General features: G+C 37.6%; 1 protein-coding gene across 1 annotated transcript in view; it reads left to right on the forward strand.

Moving 5' to 3' along the window:
* The window catches only part of TTC33 (tetratricopeptide repeat domain 33), a 37,308-nt gene that overhangs the window by 1,193 nt on the left and 15,385 nt on the right, over window positions 1-20,730 (forward strand). The window contains exon 2 of the mRNA XM_065739956.1: window positions 18,537-18,618. Within this exon, the coding sequence (XP_065596028.1) occupies window positions 18,537-18,618 (82 nt within the window). The remainder of the gene's footprint in view (window positions 1-18,536; window positions 18,619-20,730) is intronic.

Below are 20,730 nucleotides of genomic sequence, written 5' to 3' on the forward strand. Positions count from 1 at the left end.
AGAGAACAGCTTAGAGGCGGGTAATTCTTGGTGCTTTTGTTTAGCCTGAGTGGTTGAGTTTTGTCCTAAAACTTTCAGTTTAACGTTTATCAGAGAACAGTACAAAAACTTAACCCATTCATGAGTAGTAGCATGTGATTTTATTGTGAATTTAATGAGAACTGTGTCTTTCCAGAGAGATTATGAGAACCACAGAGAAAAGCTAAGTGGCTTATAAAGATGTATGGAAAAGACAAGAAATTAAAATGTAGTTTTTAGAAGATTTTTCACTGTCTTTTTTGTTAACACATATCTGAGGTTCAACAGAAATTCTGTATTTCAAATCTAATACTTGAAGGGGCATTGCCACCATCAATTAGTGTGGTATTGTTGGTGACATAACTTTCAAGCATACTTACTTTTAAAAAAGCTTTCATATAGATTGAAAGCTGAGCTCTCTGTGGGAGGCTTTTATTACTTAAAGAGGTGGAATAGTTGACATACCATTACAAGGAAGCGGCTTGTAAGGTTATTTTTTTCATAATAAACATTTTGTACAACTTAAAGAGACTTGTATAGAAATGAACAACTTTGTACAGGTGGTTTCCTGAAATAGTGAAGTGTAGTAGCAGTTACACGTTTGGGTTGGATGGTGCAGCATTCAGGTAAAGGAGTGGTATTGATTTAACAGTAGATAATCAAAAGAAAATACTGAAAGCTAGTGGGAAACTAAGGTGTGGTATCTTAGCTGATGTTGCTGGTGAGATGAAGAGAAGGAGGGGATTCTGAGGGGAAACAGATTTGATGAAGAAGCAGAGACTAAATAATAAATAAATAAATGGGAAAGTAGTATGTTCGTTTCTGATTGAAACTTTGTCCAGTTCTGGGCTCCTCAGTATAAAAAAAGACAGGGATCTCTTGGAAAGAGTCCAGCACAGGGCCACAAAGATGGTGAAGGGCCTGGAGGATCTCCCCTATGAAGAAAGGCTGAGTGAACTGGGAATGTTCAGCCTTGGGAAAAGAAGACTGAGAGGGGACCTGATCCAGGTTTATAAATATCTGAGGTGTGGGGGACAAAGTGGTGAGGCCAGACTCTTTTCAGCAGTGTGTGGAGACAGGACAAGGGGGAACGGACAGAAACTGCAGCACAGGAGGTTCTGCATGAATGTGCACAAGAACTTCTTTACGGTGAAGGTGACGGAGCAGTGGCACAGCTGCACAGGGGGGTTGTGGCGTCTCCTTCTCTGGAGATATTCAAGACCTGCCTGGATGCCTACCTGTGCGACCTGGTGTAGGGAACTGCTTTGGCAGGGGGGGTGGACTCGATGATCTCTTGAGGTCCCTTCCAACCCCTGTGATTCTGTGATTCTGTGAAAAGAGACTACAGTATATTAATATAGTATATTAATCAAGTATGAAGCTGCAACAGGGGAGGTTCTGGTTGGATATCAGGAAAAGATTCCTTACTCAGATGGTGGTTAGGCACTGGAACAGGGAATTGGTCATGGCACCAAGCTTGCCTGAGTTTGAAAGTGCCTGGACAGAGTTCTGAAACTTTTGGTCTGATTTTTGGGTGGTCCTGGGTGGAGCCAGAAGTTGAACTCAATGATCCTTATGGGTTCCATCCAACACAAGTTATTCATATGTTCCTAATGTGATAGAGTTTTGCAAGTGGATCCAGTATCATCGTGTAGTGTAGCACTTAGTCCTTGTATGCCTGTGTAGGCCAGGTAGTTTCTGGTAAAGGATAATCATGGTAGTGATGGTGTTACTTCCCCAGCATGTTTCTGTTTTTGTGTGCAGTTAAGTATGTGTCTGAAATCAAACTGAGTGACCTGTGCGTGTGAAGAGAGTCTTTGGGGTCAAGGAGTAGTATGTAACTGGAAAAAACTTGTGCAGCCTGCTCTTTGCCTTTGGAAAAATCAGGAGTGGCACAAATGAATGATAGAAGGAAGCTGTCACCAGCAAAACGTGTTTGAGCTTTTATGACAGCTGCCTGGGAAGCAGTGATCTGCTCATTGTGTGGCAGAGCTCATAGAGGAGGTGAAGAGGTTAGGGAGCTCGAGGGATTGTGAGCAGGAGATAGACTGCTGGAGTAACTTCCAGTTGTACCTGGGAGAAAGGCACTGGGATAATAACTCCCAAGTGGTAAACCACCAACCATGCCACTGTTGGGCAGAGGGATGGGACCTAAGAAATGAGGAGTGGAAACTGGTCCCAGTGTGGCATTGCAGGCAAACTGTCCCTACCTACTTTGATTCCCCTGGTTCTCTTCTGTAATATGTTTGAGGCTCTGGAACTTGACGGAGAGATGGAGAGATGAGTGAGGATGTGGTTGGAGGTCCACTTGGAATGTCATCAGGGTGAGATGACTGACTGTGATGTGGGAATATTGCCTTGGGGCTCTGCACATTCCGTAGCTGGCAGAAATATTGGACTCCTGACCATGAAACCCTGGGTGAAATAATCACGAAAGGAAGAAACAAGGGATGTGGTGAAGGACTGTTGGGAGCCTTGTGGTCTGGCATTGCTTTGTCATGTCCATATTGATAAGAATTCACAAAACAACTGCTGTTGTTTAGCAGGATAGTTAACCAATGAACTGTTAGTGGAAAAGTACAGTCTGTAGACAAAAAGGTGTAAGAAGAGACCCTGTTCACAATAAAAAAAAAAACTTATATATCGCTCTCCTTGACTGAAACCTGGTGTCCGTGTGGTCTCCCTGCCATACTGCCTCTGCCAAAAAGGGAAGAAGGGAAATTGTCCTAGATGACTGTCTCTTCTGAGAGAAACAGAGGAATCCTCTGAGTCAGCCAGAAGACATACAGAGGTGTGCTGTCTCCCTGGTACCTGGGTCAGGGACATTACTAGGAGACTCCCTTGTCTGGTTCACCCCTCTGATTATTGTCCCTTACTGGTATTTTAAGCTGACAGCAATGAAGTCGTGAGAATCCTGACAGCTATCTAAAGAGACTTCAGGGCTGTTACTTGATGGAGTAGGAGCAGAAATGGTGTTTTCCTCTGTCCCTTCAATGACATTGAGAGATACTGACCATGAAATGGTAGAGTCCTTGATTCTTGGTTGTCAGTGCATTGTGGGCCAGTTTTGCCTGGTTCCATGACTGATGGAGCAGGGGACCCATGGACCCACACCACAGGGAAGGGGAAGGGGGAAAAAGGGAAAGAGTAGGGACATGGGCCTGAACACAAAAACAGCAGCAGTGATTTGAGAAGGAAAACTAATTTACTAAATAAGATATTGGAATGCAAATAATACAGTATAATACAATATAATTAGAGCTGAAGCTAACAAATCAAATAAAATGAGTGAGAGTGTCTGAAAACCAAAGGCCTTACACTGAGCCTGAGGGTCAGACCACTATGGAACATGTACTGCTGAGGTGAACAGCAAAAGAGGAAGTCTCTGGGACTTGCATGCAGTTTTATCTTTCTCTTTGGGTGGAAAACAGGAATACAAAGTCCTCTGGGGTATGTGGTTATCCTTCTCTTCTGAGAGCCAGGTATCCATAAATTCAGCAGTACATGGACTTAGAGCATTAACTCTTTAATTCCCAGTGCCTCACATGATGTTATGATCTGGAATACCGATAACAAAAAAAAATCATAAAACCATGACATTGGTGAAGTCAGAAGGGGTAAGTCCCCTTTCCTCCTTTCCTGAAGGGAGAACTTTGAACTGTTTAGAACACTGGTAGGGAGGGTCCCTTGGTTGAATGGGTCATGGAGTCCAGGAAGGCTGAATGCTCATCAAGAGGGAAGTCTTTTAGGCACAGGCTTCAGCCCTGTACCCTAAGACGAGCCGGTGAGGAAGAAAATTGGTATGGATGAACAGGGAACATCTTCTGAGACTCCAAGTGAATAAGAGTCTGCCTCCTGTGGAAGAAGGGACAGGCAATTCAGGGAGAGTACAAAGAAATGGAGAAGGTATGTAGGGAGAAAATGAGACAGCTGAAAGCCCAGCTTGAGTTCAACCTGACCACTATAGTAAAAGAGAACAATTTTTTTATTTCTTACAAATGTATTAACAGTAAGGGGAGGACGAAGGAGAATCTTTACTGGGTGTGGCAGGAATTTGAACACTGAGGGTAAGGAAGTGTGGATGAAGCAAAGGTGAGAATTGGCTCAATCAAACAGTGTTATTGTGGAGACTGTTTTAGAGAGATTATTTTTGTTTGCACGAAACTGAAAATGCTTGCATATTGTCCAAGCTTAGATACTAGCATGGATGTGTCCCCATGCACCAGAATATCTTTTTTTTTTTTAAAGAGTTTTTTTTTGTTGATTGTTGTATATGTATGTATATTTTTAAATACTGCACTGCATGAAGTAATAAAAAAACTGTACTCTGTCTCAGTCTTTTGAAAAAAAAACCAACAGTTTGCAAGTGCAATTTCTGTTGGCCACAAACCTTTGTGTGGAGACAAGTTTGAGATTCTGGTGAGAGTAAATAATGGAATGTGTAGGGTTAAGAGCTCAGGTAGGGCTAAATAATAGAATGAAAAATCCTGTAACGTAAAGTGCTTTTAAGGCTGGCTGTAAGGAGAGGAGTAGTTCTGTCATACTGGTGTCTTTCGTATAGTTGAATTGCATATTGATGTAGATAACTTTTTTTTTTTAAATAAACATTTTTCTGAGCTGTCCAGCAGGTGGAGATAGAGTTCTTCTCATTAAACCCCAAAAGAATGCAGAAAATGCTTACCTGAATTGTTTTTTACAAATAGACACTATTGGATTTATGTTCTTATTGGTTTGCATGTTGTGTTTCAATAACCTATGAAAAATATAAGTTAACTATTCTCTTATTTCTAGTGTTATTGTTTCCCTATTAAATTAAAAGTTTCTACTTCTATAGCTGGGAAATAGCAATTTCATCTGGAACACTATATTGTGGCTGAGCTTACAGAGATTTTCCAATATTAAAATAAAAAATCGATATTGGCTTTGTCAGTTGCTAATGTAAATTAGATCAACTAATAGTATCTTTGGTTTAGCTTTTTCAGTATCATATTAAACAAGATATTTTCAAAGTGCTACAAACAGAGCAGTTAATAAGTCACCTTCCATGAAATGGTTTACTCTTCTAGGAGAATTATTCTGTAAAAATTTCTCAGTGAGATTTTCTAGCCCATTGCTGTATTTTAAAACAATATTTTAAGATGTGCTGCTTAATCCATATTTTAGTAGTTGAGACTTTTTTTTTCTTTTTTTTTTTCCTGGCACTAATTTGTCAGTATTCATAATAAGTAGTCTATAATTCCTATATATATATATATTCCTTATGAATAAATAAATAATATATATATTCCTTATATATGTGTGTGTGTGTGTGTATGGATACCTGTAAAGAGTCATAAGAAGACAGTCCTTTCAAAAGCATGTTTAGTGTTGTGGTCAGTATTTTTGTGTTATAAAAAGCTAAATTTAGCAAAAGTTGCATCTATTTAAAAAAGCAGAAGAGCCACCTTCCCAGAAACAAACCACCAAAATTTTAAAAACAGATGAAACCCACCTTTCTGTCATGATGTTATAGTGATTATATTTGTTAAACTTTACCATTGTATTTCAAATTGAGATTGAATGGCTGTGAGCAGGGCTGCTACCTACTAGATCAGGTTGTCTAGGGCGCTATGAAGCCTGGCTTTGAACACCTACAGGGATGGGGCACCACAGTTTCTCTTGGCAGCCTGTGCCAGTTACCTCAGTGCCCTCTGAGCGGAGAATTTGTTCTGAAGTTTAATCTACAGCTGTGCTCTTTTAATGTAATGCCTTTACCCTCTTGTTGAATCACTACATTGCCTGATAAAAAGTCCCTCCCCATCTTTCCTGTAGGTACCCTTTAGGTATTACTGAAAGGCTGCAGTGGGTTCTCCTTGGTGCCTTCTCTTCTTCAGGCTGAATGGGCCTAGCTCCCTCAGCTTGTCTTCATAGGAGAGGTGGTCCACCTGCCTGTTCTGGACATGCCTCAACAGGACCTCGTCTTTCTTGTGCTGGGACCCCTGGACACTGGGGGCACGTTACTGCAAGTGAGATCTCATGAGAACAAAGTAGAGGGGGAGGAGAATCTCTTCCTTGCCCTCCTGGTCACCTCTTTTTTTTTAATGCAGCCCAATTCACCTTCTGGGCTGCAAGTGTATGTTGTTGACTCTTGTTGAATTTTTCCATCCATCACTACCTACCAGAGCTTCTCTCTGTCCACTCATTCCCCATCCTGTATTCATGTTCGGGAGTGCCTTGACCCAGGTGCACAACTTTAGATGTGGCCTTATTGAACTTCAAGAAGTTTGCATGGGTCCACCTCTCATGCCTTTCTAGATAACCTGGATGGCATCCCATCCAGTGTGTCAACTGTACCCTTGATTTAGTGTCATCCACAAACTTGCTGAAGATGCATGATCAGTTCGTCTATCCCAATCTCAAATGAAGAATCCCATGTATAATATTCTGCACTTTTTTCTGTCTACCTCTAGTTGGTGCTCTGTAGCCAAATAGCAGAGAAAATATATCTCTTAAGTTTTTTTTTCTAACTTTCTGATAAACAATTGTGGAAATCTTCATTCTATAAGAAACTTCCATGAGAAACTTGCTCTGTTTAAGCCATTTCAGACTGCTTTAATAACTTCAGCAACTAAATGACAAGTCTTAGAAAACATTCTGTGTCTTTGACCTGCCAGGTCTACTGTAGACCATGGCTTAACATTTTGTCTCTTCTGGAAAAAAAAATGGATTTGGACTTTTTTTTTAAAACAACATTATTTGGGGAAATTTTGGAGGGATGCTGGCATTGAATACTGGCTTGTAGTCACCTTGCCCTGCAATGCTACTTTACTGTTAAAAATAGAAGACATCTACTAAGTATGTTAAATAACATGAACTTACTGCATGGTGTTCTGCTGTCTAGGTTTCTCTGTAAGAATTTATATGTGTCTGGAGGCTTTAATACAACCATTCATTTTCCTGGCAATTAGCTTTGTGATGATGATGATAAATTTACCTCAATGAATCTGGATGTTGACGTATGTGTTTTAATTGTCTGAAGTCTCGTTTGACAGTGGAACTGTTCTGATTGTTAGAAGATCAACTTTCCCTGGCATTACTGACACAACTGGTTTTCCTGGACATTTCATTTGAAACGTTGCATGTTCTAAAATGAAATTGTTGCTCAGTAAGAGTTATTTCAAGTTCCAGTTTTCAAAGAACTTTACTGATCAAAATTACTAATATTTTTGACATTTTGGGTCTACTAAGAACTGAACAATGTATGGTTTTACAACTTTATATTAATACATTTTTATTTGCCTTTCAAAAATCAGTTTCCTTGTGTATTGTGGGTGGATTTGAATGAATTGAGTTTCATGAGTTTTGTGTTTTAGCACCTGATTTCTTTTATGGGATTTAAAGAGATCCCATAAATTCTTGTGAATCTCTTTGTATTGGATACTGGAGAAAAATGTTAGTGCTGCTGATACACTGAGTGAAATAAGCAAATATTAGTATCATAAATACCAAAATAAAATTAATTTCCAGAGTCAAATATCTCACAAAATCTAAGAAAGTTTTAGGTACAGTTAATTTTAGGTAAATTGATATTTATTGTATGCAGCATTGCTTCAGTACAGGAGACCTGAACTTTTCTAATTAACTTACAGTTTTTGAATGCATTTTAAGTGATCGTTGTGGTTTTACCCTGATGGGCAGCTAAACACCAAAAGTACCCTTTTATTCCTCCTCCTTAATGGAAGAAGGGGAAAAAGTATGATGAAAATGGGCTGAAGCGTTGAGGTAAGGACAGGATTACTCACTGATTACCATCATGGGCAAAACAGACTCCACACTGGGAGATTAATGTAATTTACTTCCTGTTCTTAACAGACCAGAGCAGTGACAACTAAAAGCAAACTAAGAACATCTTCCTCCCATCCATCCTCATCTACCTCCTCCCCCTTCGTGGCACAGCTGAATGGTAAATATGAGCTGTGGCAGTCCCATTGTCGTAAATGCTTTGTCTTGGCTGATCCCCCATGGTCTGCCTCTGCTTCACATGCTCCCACAGGATACCATCCTCCCCAAACTGTGGGCTTTCCACAGCAGCTCTCCAAGCACTACTCCAACAGAGTAGTGTCCACCCCACCCCTCAGGGCCCACTCTTCAGGCACAGGTCCAGATACAAGGCTGAAATGATCAAACTTTGCTTGCCTCATTTTTTTCTTCACAAGAGGCCTTTTAGTTATATAGATGATCTAAGCTAAGTCATGTCTGTTGTCATGTCCTTTTGTGAAATTATATTCTAAATCCATTGGTTGCTTAATTGGCAGGGAATCATTCCAGAGCTCAAGATGTTTGTGTTCATCTTCACCGCTAGGTGCAGGGCTTGGAATTTGAGTCATAAAATGAGGAATGAGTTTATTTTAGAAGTTAGGCTTTAGAAGCATAAGATATTGTGGTCTAAATGGCTTGATTATTTCTACCAGTAACCAGTGTAGATAAAAACACATGAAATTAATCTTCTGTTGAATCTTTATTAATTTATTTTTCTTCTCATGTTGTGCTATAAGAAAAATGGAAGGAAATAGTCAAACATTTCTTGATGCTGTTTTCTCAATAGGCAGTATTATGTGCCTGCGAAAACCAATCATGAATCTGAATCTGTAGCTTCCTGTGAGGCTGCTCATCAGTAGAAACATGCTGCATTTTATATTATCTCAGTTGTCATGTGGGATTGGGAGCACAACTTGTGCTTACCTCTTCTTCCTGCTCTACAGAACGTTTTTGCCAAATGAGTTTTAGGTTCACCACTTCTGGTGGCTGAGGTGCTGGTAGTGAGAGTCCCCACTTTGCTTACCATTTCCATTTTAAATTTATATGTTTGTGTAAATTTGCAAGTCATTTTGAGATTTGAGAGTATCTGATGCCATCCTTCGGTTTTGAGTAGCAGTAGCCCCAGCCTACATACAGTCTGTGTTTGTGTATATTATGTCCTTCTATGTGTACTGACTATTATAAAATGATATTTCACTTATTTCAGCTAATTGACATTTTTTACTTGCTAGTAACTATACTGAGATGTTACAGTCATTTTATATCCATCCTTTATAATCTTTCCATTTATACTGGGAGAGCTAAAGGGTACCTGCCTACTTAATTTAAAGGTCCTTTCATGAATAATAAATTATAATTGCCCTCTGTGAATCTGAAAATGCCATGGACAATTACACATTTCACCTACCTTAATCCATTCGTATCTGCTTTTATATATAGCTTTTGTAGTTTCTTTTGTATGTAGCTTTTGTAGTTGTTACTCTAATATTTATATTGACAAATGTAGGGAGACCAGAAGAAACAACAGAAAAGAAAATAAGGGGAATTTGATACAAATAACAAGAACATACAGAATGTGAACAGACTAAAGACTGTTGCTTTTTATGTATCTGCACTGTATAATCATAGAATTGTTAAGGTCAGAAAAGACCTCTGAGATCATCTGGTCCAGCCATCAACCTATCACCACCATGCCCGCTAACCATATTACTCAGTGCCACATCTACACTTTTCTTGAACACCTCCAGGGGTAGTGACTCCACCACCTTTCTGGGCACCCTGTACCAATGCATTACCACACTTTCTTAAAAGTTTTTCCTGGTACTCAGTCTGAACCACCCCTGGTGCAACTTAAGATCGTTTCCTCTTGTTCTATCACTAGGTACCTGCAATACTGACCCCCCCCCCCCCCCCTCATTTCTCTGCAGTCTCCTTTCAGGTTATTGTAGAGAGTGATAAGGTCTCTCCTGAGCCTTCTCCAAACTAAACAGTCCCAGTTCCCTCAGCCACTTACTGTTAAGGCTTGTGCTCCAGATCCTTTACTAGCTTCATTGCCCTTTGGATACACTCTAGAGCCTCAACGTCTTTCTTTTAGTGAGGGTGGTATCTCATCCTCGAGCACACTGTTTTGGTAATAAGTCATTTATGAGAAAGCTAGAGAAATGCTGTTATTTTATTTACCTTGGTGTTTTTTGTTGTTGTTGCTTTTTTGGTGCTGTGAACAGAATCTGACTTTATTGTACTTCTTATGATTAATTTGGAAGAACCAGTAGGACCATAACGTGAAGAGTGGGAGATAGTGTTGTCAGTTATTTGTAGAGAAGTATTTGAAAGGTTAGGAGAATTAAATGCCTGCTGAACTACTAAGAAAACAGATAGCATTAATCATTTTAGATCTACTGCTATGTTTCTGAAGGATAATCTGAACAAATAACTCACAATTAAGTCCAGAATGCCACTACTGCGTTAAATATAGCACAACGGTTTTTCATGTATGTTTTTCTTACTGTTGCTTTCTAGAGGAAGTGCTGTTGAAACTGTTTTGAGGAACTGAAGCTCATATGTAAGATTTATAATCTTATATGTAAGATTTCAGTTTAGCAATAAAATATGTTGCTTCAGTACCCAATATATTAAAATATTTTAGAAGTATTATAACTATTTTTAGTTCTGATACTTGTATTAATTTGCAGTTTTTATCTAAGGATACTAGAGTAGTTAATTGGTTTTACCTTAGCTATGCAGTTCCTTCTACTATGAAGCTTATAAGGTTACTGTGGCCTATTATTGCTTAACTAATTATGAAATAGGAGGTATTGTATTGCATTGTATTCCTGTTCTTAATTTGAATTTCCATGTGTCAACCTAATTTCTGCTCCTATTTATCATTGTTTATTTTGGCTTCCTGAAGAGCTGTCACCCATATAATCACAGAATCGTCTAGTCAGAAAAGACTTACAGCATGATGAGGTGCAACCATCAACAATGACCTATTGAGTCCCATCACTAGACCATGCCTACTGCCATGTCCATGTATCTCTTAAATACCCTCAGGGAGAGGAAATCCACCAGTGATGTCATTTTGATTTTTCTAGACCTTGCAGAGTGTTTGTTGAGTTGTTTAAGCTAGAAACAGCTTGTTTCTTTTTGAATCCTTAGGGTTAAATGTACATTGCAGTAGCAGATTTTTTTGTGGTAATATTTTCATTATTATATACCAACACTTCAGTCACTGTAGACCATCTGTTAATGCGTCTTTAGTTCATAAAGTCATTGGAGTAGGAAAGAACTGGTCCTCTGCAATGAACAGGAACACCTACAGTTACATCAGATTGCTCAAAACCCAGTGCAGCCTGACTTGAGTGTCTGCAGTGATGGGGCACCCACTGTATCTGTCGGCAGTCTGTTCCAGTGCTTTACCACCCTTATGAAAAAAAATCCCTTTTTCTAATATCCAGGTTTTTTTTTTAGCTTGAAACCATTTCTTCTTACTCTATCAATCACAAGAGGTCCTGCTAAAGAGTTGGTTCCCTTCTTTCTTATAGCCTCCTTTTATATACTGTTATAATAAATTTTAGAAAGTTAAGGAGAGTTAATAAGATACACAGTCAGACAGTAGGGTTGTGTGATTTTCATGACAAAACTAAAAAGCAAAACCACCACTGACTTAAAGGAAGTGTAATAAGTTATTCCAGTTCCATGCTCCCACTCAGTTATATTCCGGTGGCTAAGTTAGTAGCTTGTGGAGAACTTCTGCTGTTGGCCATTCTTATTTTCAAAAGTACACTATGGATTTCTGAATACTACCACAACTATTAAAATCTGCCTGACCTTGTCAAATAACATTAATTATTTGGGCTCATTGGAATATTTTTGGGTAATTTAAGATGATAGACAAGTCTTTGTGATTAGCAGGAACCCAGTGCCTTGGATGCTCTGGGATGCGCAGTTGGAGATGTGGCCAGGAGAAGAGGGTGTGAGAGTTTGGCTCTTGTCTGCACTAGGGAAACTCTTTGGACCAGTCTTCAGTAGTCTTATTTTATTGCAGATAAGAAGGTTTTTTATGTGTTACATGATAAAGTAAGTTTTATATCTAATCCATGTTTGAGGAAATAATTAGTGAAGTATCAGTACCAGGCCTGAAGAAATTCTGCAGGGAAGCCAGAAACAAAATTATGTAATTCCCAGTTTCTAGACTTACGAATGTAATGTCTTTAACTTGGATTTGGTAGTTTACAACTTGTTTGAGTTTCTGCTGAATATAAAGATTTTTTTTTCTTTAAAGAAAAATATATGCTCTTACTTCAACAAATTGCTTGTCAGACAACCGTGTAGTTCTGTATTCATCATGACAGATAAATTTCATGGTTCTGGAATAAACACCAGCAAATGGGCATGCATCCTTGCCAAAGTCCTCCTTGAGGACACAGCCCTGTGTAATTCTGCATACTGATAGTAGTAATTATTCATTTAGTGGGGAGAGAATTGACTAGGTGCTGGATATGTTGTATTTGTGTTGCAAATTAGCTGTCCTTCTTAGCAGTGTGTTATTTGAGTGGTGGAACAGTAATTTACCAGATTCTAAAAAAAGATACAAAATATGTCAGAGGAAGCAGGGCCCTCACACTTAAATATAAAATGTTTTTGTGAAAGACATTTTGTGATAGATTGTCAAATCGAGACAATTATTACCTCCATTAGGATCCAGTGCTTTCAGTTTGTTGCTTTAACTCCTGTCATTTATTGTTAAAATAATTGTATGCTGTATGTTCCATTCCTGTGCCTCAGAACAATAAAATGATCATGACGTTAGTAATGAATGATTTCAGATAAGACTACTTTTTCATATCATACATGAGGAAATTAAATGTTATTCCCATATGTATGCAGATGTCTGTTAGAGATGATACCAGAATCTTGATGATGTAATTTTCACTTCTAGGTATTAGCTACAGGAATACCTGTCTCCAGTAATGGATTTTATGGGCTTTCTTTGTCAAAAGTAGTTTTAGTTGCCTAATACAGAAAATAAGAGTGTCCATAGGTATGCGTGTGGGTGAAATACAATTTAAGATACTGAGATTGATCTTAGATTGGAAACCTTGTTCTGTATTTTAGTGTGGTAATGGATAGTAAATGTTTTTGTCATTTGGTGAGATGGTATTTCCCATCTGTTCATCATTGGAAGTTCTTGAGAGATACATCTCTTGGAAGTGAAGTTATTTAATTGTGTGTATAAATCTGACTTTTTTCACTATTTGAACTGTGTGACCTGATATCAAGGTGTCTAGTATGTACAAGAGTATGAACTTGGAGAAGAGTTAAGAATTAAAATTATGTGCATTAGCTGTGTGCATACTGTTTTCTCCAGTGCTAAGTTAAGTATAGTTATCTACTTGGGTGGCAGTTACAGCAAGCCTGTTCACATTTATCTGTTGCTTACTGTGGGAAAAGGACTTGTATGTGGTCGGTTTCCTCTGAAGAACTGTCGCGTACTTTACCTGTGGTAATTTGTGTGACCGTACTGAAATAAGCCTGTTAAATCAACAAAAAAAAATTACTACAAGCTCCATCAGATAGTAAAGCAGGCAGTTTTAACTTACTGCCTTGACAATCACAGGTAATACAGGGCACATCATTTACTGTAAAGATATTACACTGTAGAGCAGTGATTTGTTGGTGTAGAATTATCTTTTATTAAAAAAAATAATACTTTTGTGAAGTTTACTTTTAAGGTTCCTTCTTCATTTGTTCTGTGTCTTCTTTTCTGATATGCAGTGCTGCATCATCACTGAGCGTGAAAGTTTATTCCTATGATTAGCTTCTTTTTTCACTTTACCTTGGCCACAGACCAATCATTTTCATCCCCTGTGATGTGGTGGAAGTATTTTATAAGTGTCCATATTCTATTTTTTTTTTTAAATCTTGTTTTCCTCTTCTGTCTATGTTTGTCTTCATCCTTCTAAAACATCTGATTGCAGGAATTTCTCCAAGACCGTAAGAATTCTGAGGAGTTGTTACCTCTTCTTTTCTGCTGACATGGCACATCAGAGATGTCTTTTCCTTCAGGCCTGTCTCATTTAGTCTGAATTTGATATGTCTCTTCAGTATATCTTCAGATATTTTCATTGCTGTTTTGATTGTGTCCTGTCTCAATTCGTGCCTGAAGTGCCATGTGTTGCAAGCCTGTCTGCGCAAAGCGACAGGACTCCAGATCCTGTATGATCTCTTAAAGGTAATTTCAATTGAGTGTTAGTTTTTGCTGCTTGTTAGTTTATCCAGAAGCTTCCAATTATATATGTTTTTATGAAATGACAAGTTTTGTATAATGATTTTGCTTAGGAGATCAAGAGATCCTGTTTTCCCAGAAGTGTTGTTGGGAAAGTGAAGTGTAATCATGAGATAAGTTCGTAAGTTCAGCAAGCTGTACAGAAATCTGCCAAGTCTGTATAGCTCCCAGATGGTCAGCTGCACATCTGAAGAGAGAAGTTTTAATGCTTCAGGGAAGCTGTGGGATTTCTTATCTTGTTAAATAAAATTGGCAAGATCCATCAAGTCTTGTATCTGAAATCATCCCTAATGTATCCACTTTTCAATAATTTCTTCTTTCTTTGTCATTTCAGTAATGTCTGTGTTCTGTTTAAAATTGCTTATTTTTTATCTTTTTATCTTTTAGGCATGCTATTTGATTGAAATAATTGTGGGTAGATAAAATTCAATATACTTTATCCTAGTACTCCCGTAAATGATAATTCAGAACCTCAATATGTGAGTCTTTTCTTAAAAAAGCTGTATATTACTAGAGCTTAGATGCTTAGTTACACTGTATGCATAGGTTGGGGTTTTACTTTTGCTGGAAGTCTTATTTTGATTTTATGTAAGAGGAATGTATGCCAATTATTAACTTTTTGTTACTTCTTAATTGTTACGGTAGATGAGCTTCTACAGCAGTTCCAGCCGCGTAAAAATTAATAGCTCTATTTTTTTTGTAAAATGAAATTTTGTTATTCTAATTTTTTTTCAGTTGAGATGATCATTTTTCTTCTTAGACCATGTGTCACGGAGGTTGCTGATCATATGGAATCATACAATACTAAAAAACCACAGAACATTTTCTTCCTCCAATTCCAACGCAAAGTTAACAAGAACAGTTTTTTCAGTATATTGTCAAATTGGATTTTGGATATCTTCAGTGGTGGATACTTCCACCTCTGTGAACAACCTATTCCAATATTCAGCTGTCCTTTATATTAACTTTTTTTCTCGTGGCTTCAGTTTGCGCCCATTCTGTCACTGGGCACCGATGAGAAGTCTCTTGTCTCCATCTTCTTTACTCTTGCTCCCCACTTCTGAATCGTGTTAAACTACCTATTAACCTTTTCTTCTCCGGGCTGCACAGTTTCTGTTCTTTTAGCCTCTCCTTATATGATAGAAGCTCCAAGACCTTAAACTTCTTTGTGGCTGAATTTGCTCAGGTATGTACATGTTATTCTTCTATTCTACTTGATAGCCCAGAGCTGGACCTAGCATTCCAGAGGTTTGTCTCACCAAAGCTGAGAAACATCACCCCCATCAGCTGATGATGCTAAAGCAACCCATGATGCTGTTGAACTTATTTGGTATGAGGGCACATTGCTGTCTCATAGGCAGTTTGTTGGCATCCAGGACCCACAGATCTTTTTTTCTGCAAATCTGCTTTCCAACTAGTACATGTCCAACCTAGTTGTGCCTGGAGCAATACCCTGCTCTTATTAAACATCAGAGGTTTCTAAAAAATGTTTAAAACATCACAAGTGGATGGATCTGGGGATTTTGAATCTCAGTCTTGTTTCTGATACAAGCTATTTTTGAAGCAATTTATTTTAAGTACTAGGTTTCATCTCTCTTTTTGTTTTAAGGTCTTAAGATTCAAATACATGTTTCTGCATATCATCTGTGCCACAGAACGTGTTCTGAATATGTGTGCTCTTGTTCCATATCAGACACATCTTAAGGAGTTCAGTTTCACATGTGATCTGCATTAAGATGAGTGGAACAGCATTAAGCTATAATTCTCCTTGCTTTTACTAGCCATGACTTGGTAGTTTCTGCTGCTTATCTGATGCGTACTAGCTTGTTACATGCTGGTAACTTAATTTTGTTATGAGCTTACTTTCTAATAAAAGATGGGAATAACACATGGAATATTCATTAAATTAATGTTAATTAAATTCAGAGTATGTATATTTACTTCGAAGTTCTATTTCCCCTCAACCCCCTAAAAAAAATTAAAAAATCTCCTAAGTTTCTGACATGCAGTAAAATGATCAAGTTTTACTTTTTTTTAGTTTAGAAAAACTGCTTTGTGTTAGCTCACTTCTTATGTCAGCCAAGGTTTATGGTTTTCATAAAACTTTTACTGGAACATTGATTTTACAACTGTATTTTATATCCTCAGGCAACTTTCTTCTGTAGGGCATCTGATATTTAATGTGGTATATAATCTTCTCCTTCAGAAGAATGAGGCAGAAAAATTGTTTGATTAAAGAACTAAATAGAAAAGGCTTTTTTTTTCCTAAGTTTGCATCACTGGAGCAAGCAGAATAGCTCAGTTTCTCTTAAGAGCAGTATCCCTAGTTTAATGTGAACAGCAGAAACGCTTTTTTTCTGAATATTTATAAAAGGATAAAATAGTCCTATTTTGTTACACTTTTTTCTTAGGGAAATGTATAAAAGGTCAGTACTTCATATCTGTGTGGATATCTCCATACTGTAAGCAACCTCTTTTTTTTGGGCAGACGTTCACCATTTATCTGCAGACAAATATTCCTTCTTCAGTCTTTTTCTGATGTGTTTTCAGACATCAGTTCTGGTGTCCGTCTTAATTTCGCTCTGATTGGTCTTTCTGAGGCTCACAGGTTGAGTACTGTACTGACAAGTTAATGTCCACTCTTTTGCTTTTATGGATGATACCAACTCTGAGGTCACTGCTTTGCTCATAGATTTTGCATGCACATGGTTCAGTGTCTTTGTGAATGAACAACCTCCTTTCCCTTGCACTTTATTTTGTTGTAAGAGTGTTGACAAATAGGCAGCAAAACAGTATTTGGGCAGTGTTTGCCTGTACTGGCACTATCTTCAGAGGTAGTCTGTTCTTGCTATGAATTTTATCTTGTTCAGATTGATATCTCAATGAGCAGTGATTTTCTCCACTGAAGTGAAAATGCACATTCTTGAAACATAACTTCAATGTTACATCTTTCTACTTTCAGAAAGTCAGTGAGTGTTGTTCCTTCTTCCTTCTGGTTAGTTATGTCACCATCATGTTTGCTCAGGTTTCTTTGCCACACCCATGGTATTGCAGCTCGCTGCGTGACCAGAACACCAACTTACTGAGCTCAAAGCTCATGAAGGTTTTGTTGTACTGCACCTGCACAAGGTCACAGGCAAAACTATGATCTTCTACTGGAAAAGTAGTTTTTCTAACTAAAAGACAGCTTAATGCTTTTACTGATTTATATAGAAAATGTTGGGATGTTTCTTCTATTGAACACCTGTCTGTGCGACTGTGCAGCTGGTAGTTAAACACTGAGGAAATGGGAAAATGCATTAAAACACCCTTTGTCACAAGTTTAATTTGAGTACTAAGCATAAATACTGGTGTCGTTTACAAACCATTGGTACCTGAATTGCTGCCATGACCTCAGCTTCAGTTGTGTTGCTTTTCCAATCTAGCATTCCAGTCATTTCATAAATGTAAGTCTTCATGTAACTGGTCTTGATGTGATACAAACCAGAAAACCAAAAAATGGGAGAAGGAAAGAGAAAGAAGAGTGGGAAGTGAAGGAAGATAAAAGCTATATATGAAGCACATATGGAAATTAATGTTATCAATGCTATGTTAAGAATGCGTTTATCTACAGCATTTGTACCTTCACAGGGAATTTGATTAAAAAAAATAAATGTGTTCCTACACAGTTCTATAGCAAAAGCAGATTTTAAAACAGGGGATTCAGAGAACTTATGGCATTCAGCAGTGGCATTGATGCTATTAATATGGGGTTGTCTGAAGACTGTGCTCCAGTAACTGTTTTATTATGCTGTTACAATTCTTCACTGCATGTTGAAACTCTAGTATGTACTTGTCCAAGTTTCACCTCTTTTTCTGTTGGCAAACTCGCTTCTTTTTTTCTAGGGGAGGATAACGTTACAGAACAACTGTAACTTCTCAAAGCAGAGTTATTTTGGAATATTTTCTATCCCTATATACTCAAGTTACTCAAACTTCTGTATTTAATTCTCTGTCAAAATACAGAAATGCAGGTGGATTACTTCAGTGTTCAGTAGCTTTTGAGGACAAAAAGTAATTTTAAATAATGACTGCAGCAAGGCGTATTTGGTTCAGATTACATCTTTTTTACACCTGGGTGAAGATGGTTTTTGACAGTGAGAGAACTAGATTCAATTCAAGAATTTCAGTTTTAGTTTGATAAGTTAACTTTTACATTCACCTAAGGCTGGTTGTGCAGTAGAACTTAGCACTCCATTTGTTTATCAGAACAAATACCCAATTCCTTAAAGCATATCAACATGTTTTATAGGTAAATGGCTGGAAAAATTATTAATATTAATGTGATGCTGTGACCTTTTAAATAAGGCAGCGTCATCTTTAAAACTAGCAGTATTTAAGATTTAAGTCTTCTGTTAAGTGTAGCAAGACTCTAATGCTGTTATAATTACAGGTACCGGGAGGCTATTCAGAAGTGGGATGAAGCACTTCAGTTAACTCCAGATGATGCTACACTTTATGAGATGAAATCACAGGTAAATCACGACAATTCTTTATCCATTTGGAAATTCATAAATAAACAACTGTGATCATTACTAGACAACTGTCTAGCAGTGTGAAATTGATGTATGGATAGACTAAAGCAAAACTTATTTAGGGTTTCCATTTTTTCTCAACACAACAGGGTACCTTATAGCAGGAATTAAAAATGTGGTATGTCCCAACCAATCACAGTCAGTAACATCTTTGCTAGGATGTGTATTAGGATGAACTTCATATAGTTGGTGATTGCCTAGCCCTCTGATTCATCAAGATATCTCTGCAAGGCCTCTATACCCTCAGTGGAATCAAAAGATCCTCCCAATGTAGTGTCATCTGCAAACTTACTTAATATGCCTTTTTCTACACCTTGAAGGAAACTGGCACCAGGATGGAGCCCTGTGAAACTGTATTTACTGTAACCAACCCTTTGAGCCCAACTCATGAGCCAGTTTTTTACCCATCACGTTGTATTTTTGTCTAGCTGTATACTGGACATTTTGACTAGAAGGATACTGTGAGACACAGTATCGAAAGTTTTGCTGACATTCCAGTTTACATTAGCTGTCTTCTTTGGATGGGGGGAGTAACTATGGGTGGGTAACTTTATCTTAAAAGGAGTTTAAGTTGGTTAAAGAGGACTTTCCACTCGTGAACTCATGTTGGCTGTAACCAATGACGGGATAGATAAGTTAGTCTTAGAAAAGAGCATTAATTGAAGTATAATTATGATCTCAATTCATCAAAGCCTAAGGCTTGCATCCATCAACACATCACTAAAGTGATGGCAGCAGCTTATTATTTCCTTGTTTAGCTTAGAAGGCAAAAATTCCAGGTTCTGTGGTTTTGTTTGGATGGGGAAATTCTTGTTTCTATCTGTATGACAAGATACAAAAGTACTTTAACACCCCATATTAAATAAAGATGCTATTCTATGAAAATGTTTTAAACTTGTATTAAAAATGAGAATAAGCAGTGTGTTGCTTCAGATTTTTTATCATGTTGTTTTCCTGTTTAATACCTGTAAAAGCTGAATTTCATATTTTGATTGATAAAGACTATCGTCCATTTTTCCCATCAAAATTTTCCACTTTTTAATTAGTTTTTATTCATCCTTGAAGAAAATAATGTTGTAATCAACATGAATGGAAGCAAAACACTTTCCAAGCTCCTGAAAATGTCACCTGTATTTTATTTATTATGTTTATAGGACATGGTTTAGTAGGCTTTAGGGTAGATGGCAAGTAGCAATGTTAAGTTTATGTCTTCATATTTATAAAGACTATTCTAACAGAAGTGAACAGGGCCTCTTTCTTCATATGACACTCTTCCTCACCAGATTTCTTTTTTAGAAAGTATAGAAAATGTTCTTCATGCTAGTGTACTACAATATATGCATATTCAGATTTTGGGAGGGACTTCTGTTGTTTTAGTTTTTCTGTTGTTTTTGTGTCTTCTGGAATCCTCATTTAATACTTCAATTCTTAATTGTTCATGACATATTTTCTCAGTGAACATACACATTTTTAAAGCTCAGAGAATTAAAACAAAGTTAAAGCAGTACGTCAATGAATGTTCTATGTAACTGTTGGGAAGATTGGTATATTGTTAGTTTTAAAATCTTTATTGCTACTGTAGTTTTGATTCTAGCATTCTGCTTTAGCAAATGGAAAGAAGCACAGGTTTGGGTCACTGTGGCTTTTTTCTTTGGTTATTATCATGTTGTCTGCAGACTGAAGAAAGATTTTGTAGAACAACTAATTGAAAAAAAAATTTGCTTTCAGTGTAGTAATCCTGAGTTTTTTATTCTGTGCAGCTACATAAGTTTTAGATCCTTCCTAGTTGTGAATTTGATTTGAGAATTAGTTAATGTTTTTAAAGGTTTTTTTTTTTTCTTGAATTATTTCGGATATTTGAATTGCTTTATCAACAGATGTGTGTATAGGGGATACAAATACCTTATGTTAGAAAAACATGACTGTAGTAGGGTGGGTGGGTGGGTGAAAGGTTGCTTGATTAATTGATTGATTCAGAGATGTTGTGGAGACCTCTTCCTTGGAGCCCTGGGCGGCCTAATCTGATGGCTGGCAGCCCTGCCCATGGCAGGA

Source organism: Cyrtonyx montezumae, unplaced genomic scaffold, assembly GCF_038088225.1.
Source record: "Cyrtonyx montezumae isolate F1298 unplaced genomic scaffold, pur_monq_1.0 scaffold_25, whole genome shotgun sequence".
Taxonomy (NCBI): Eukaryota; Metazoa; Chordata; class Aves; order Galliformes; family Odontophoridae; genus Cyrtonyx; species Cyrtonyx montezumae.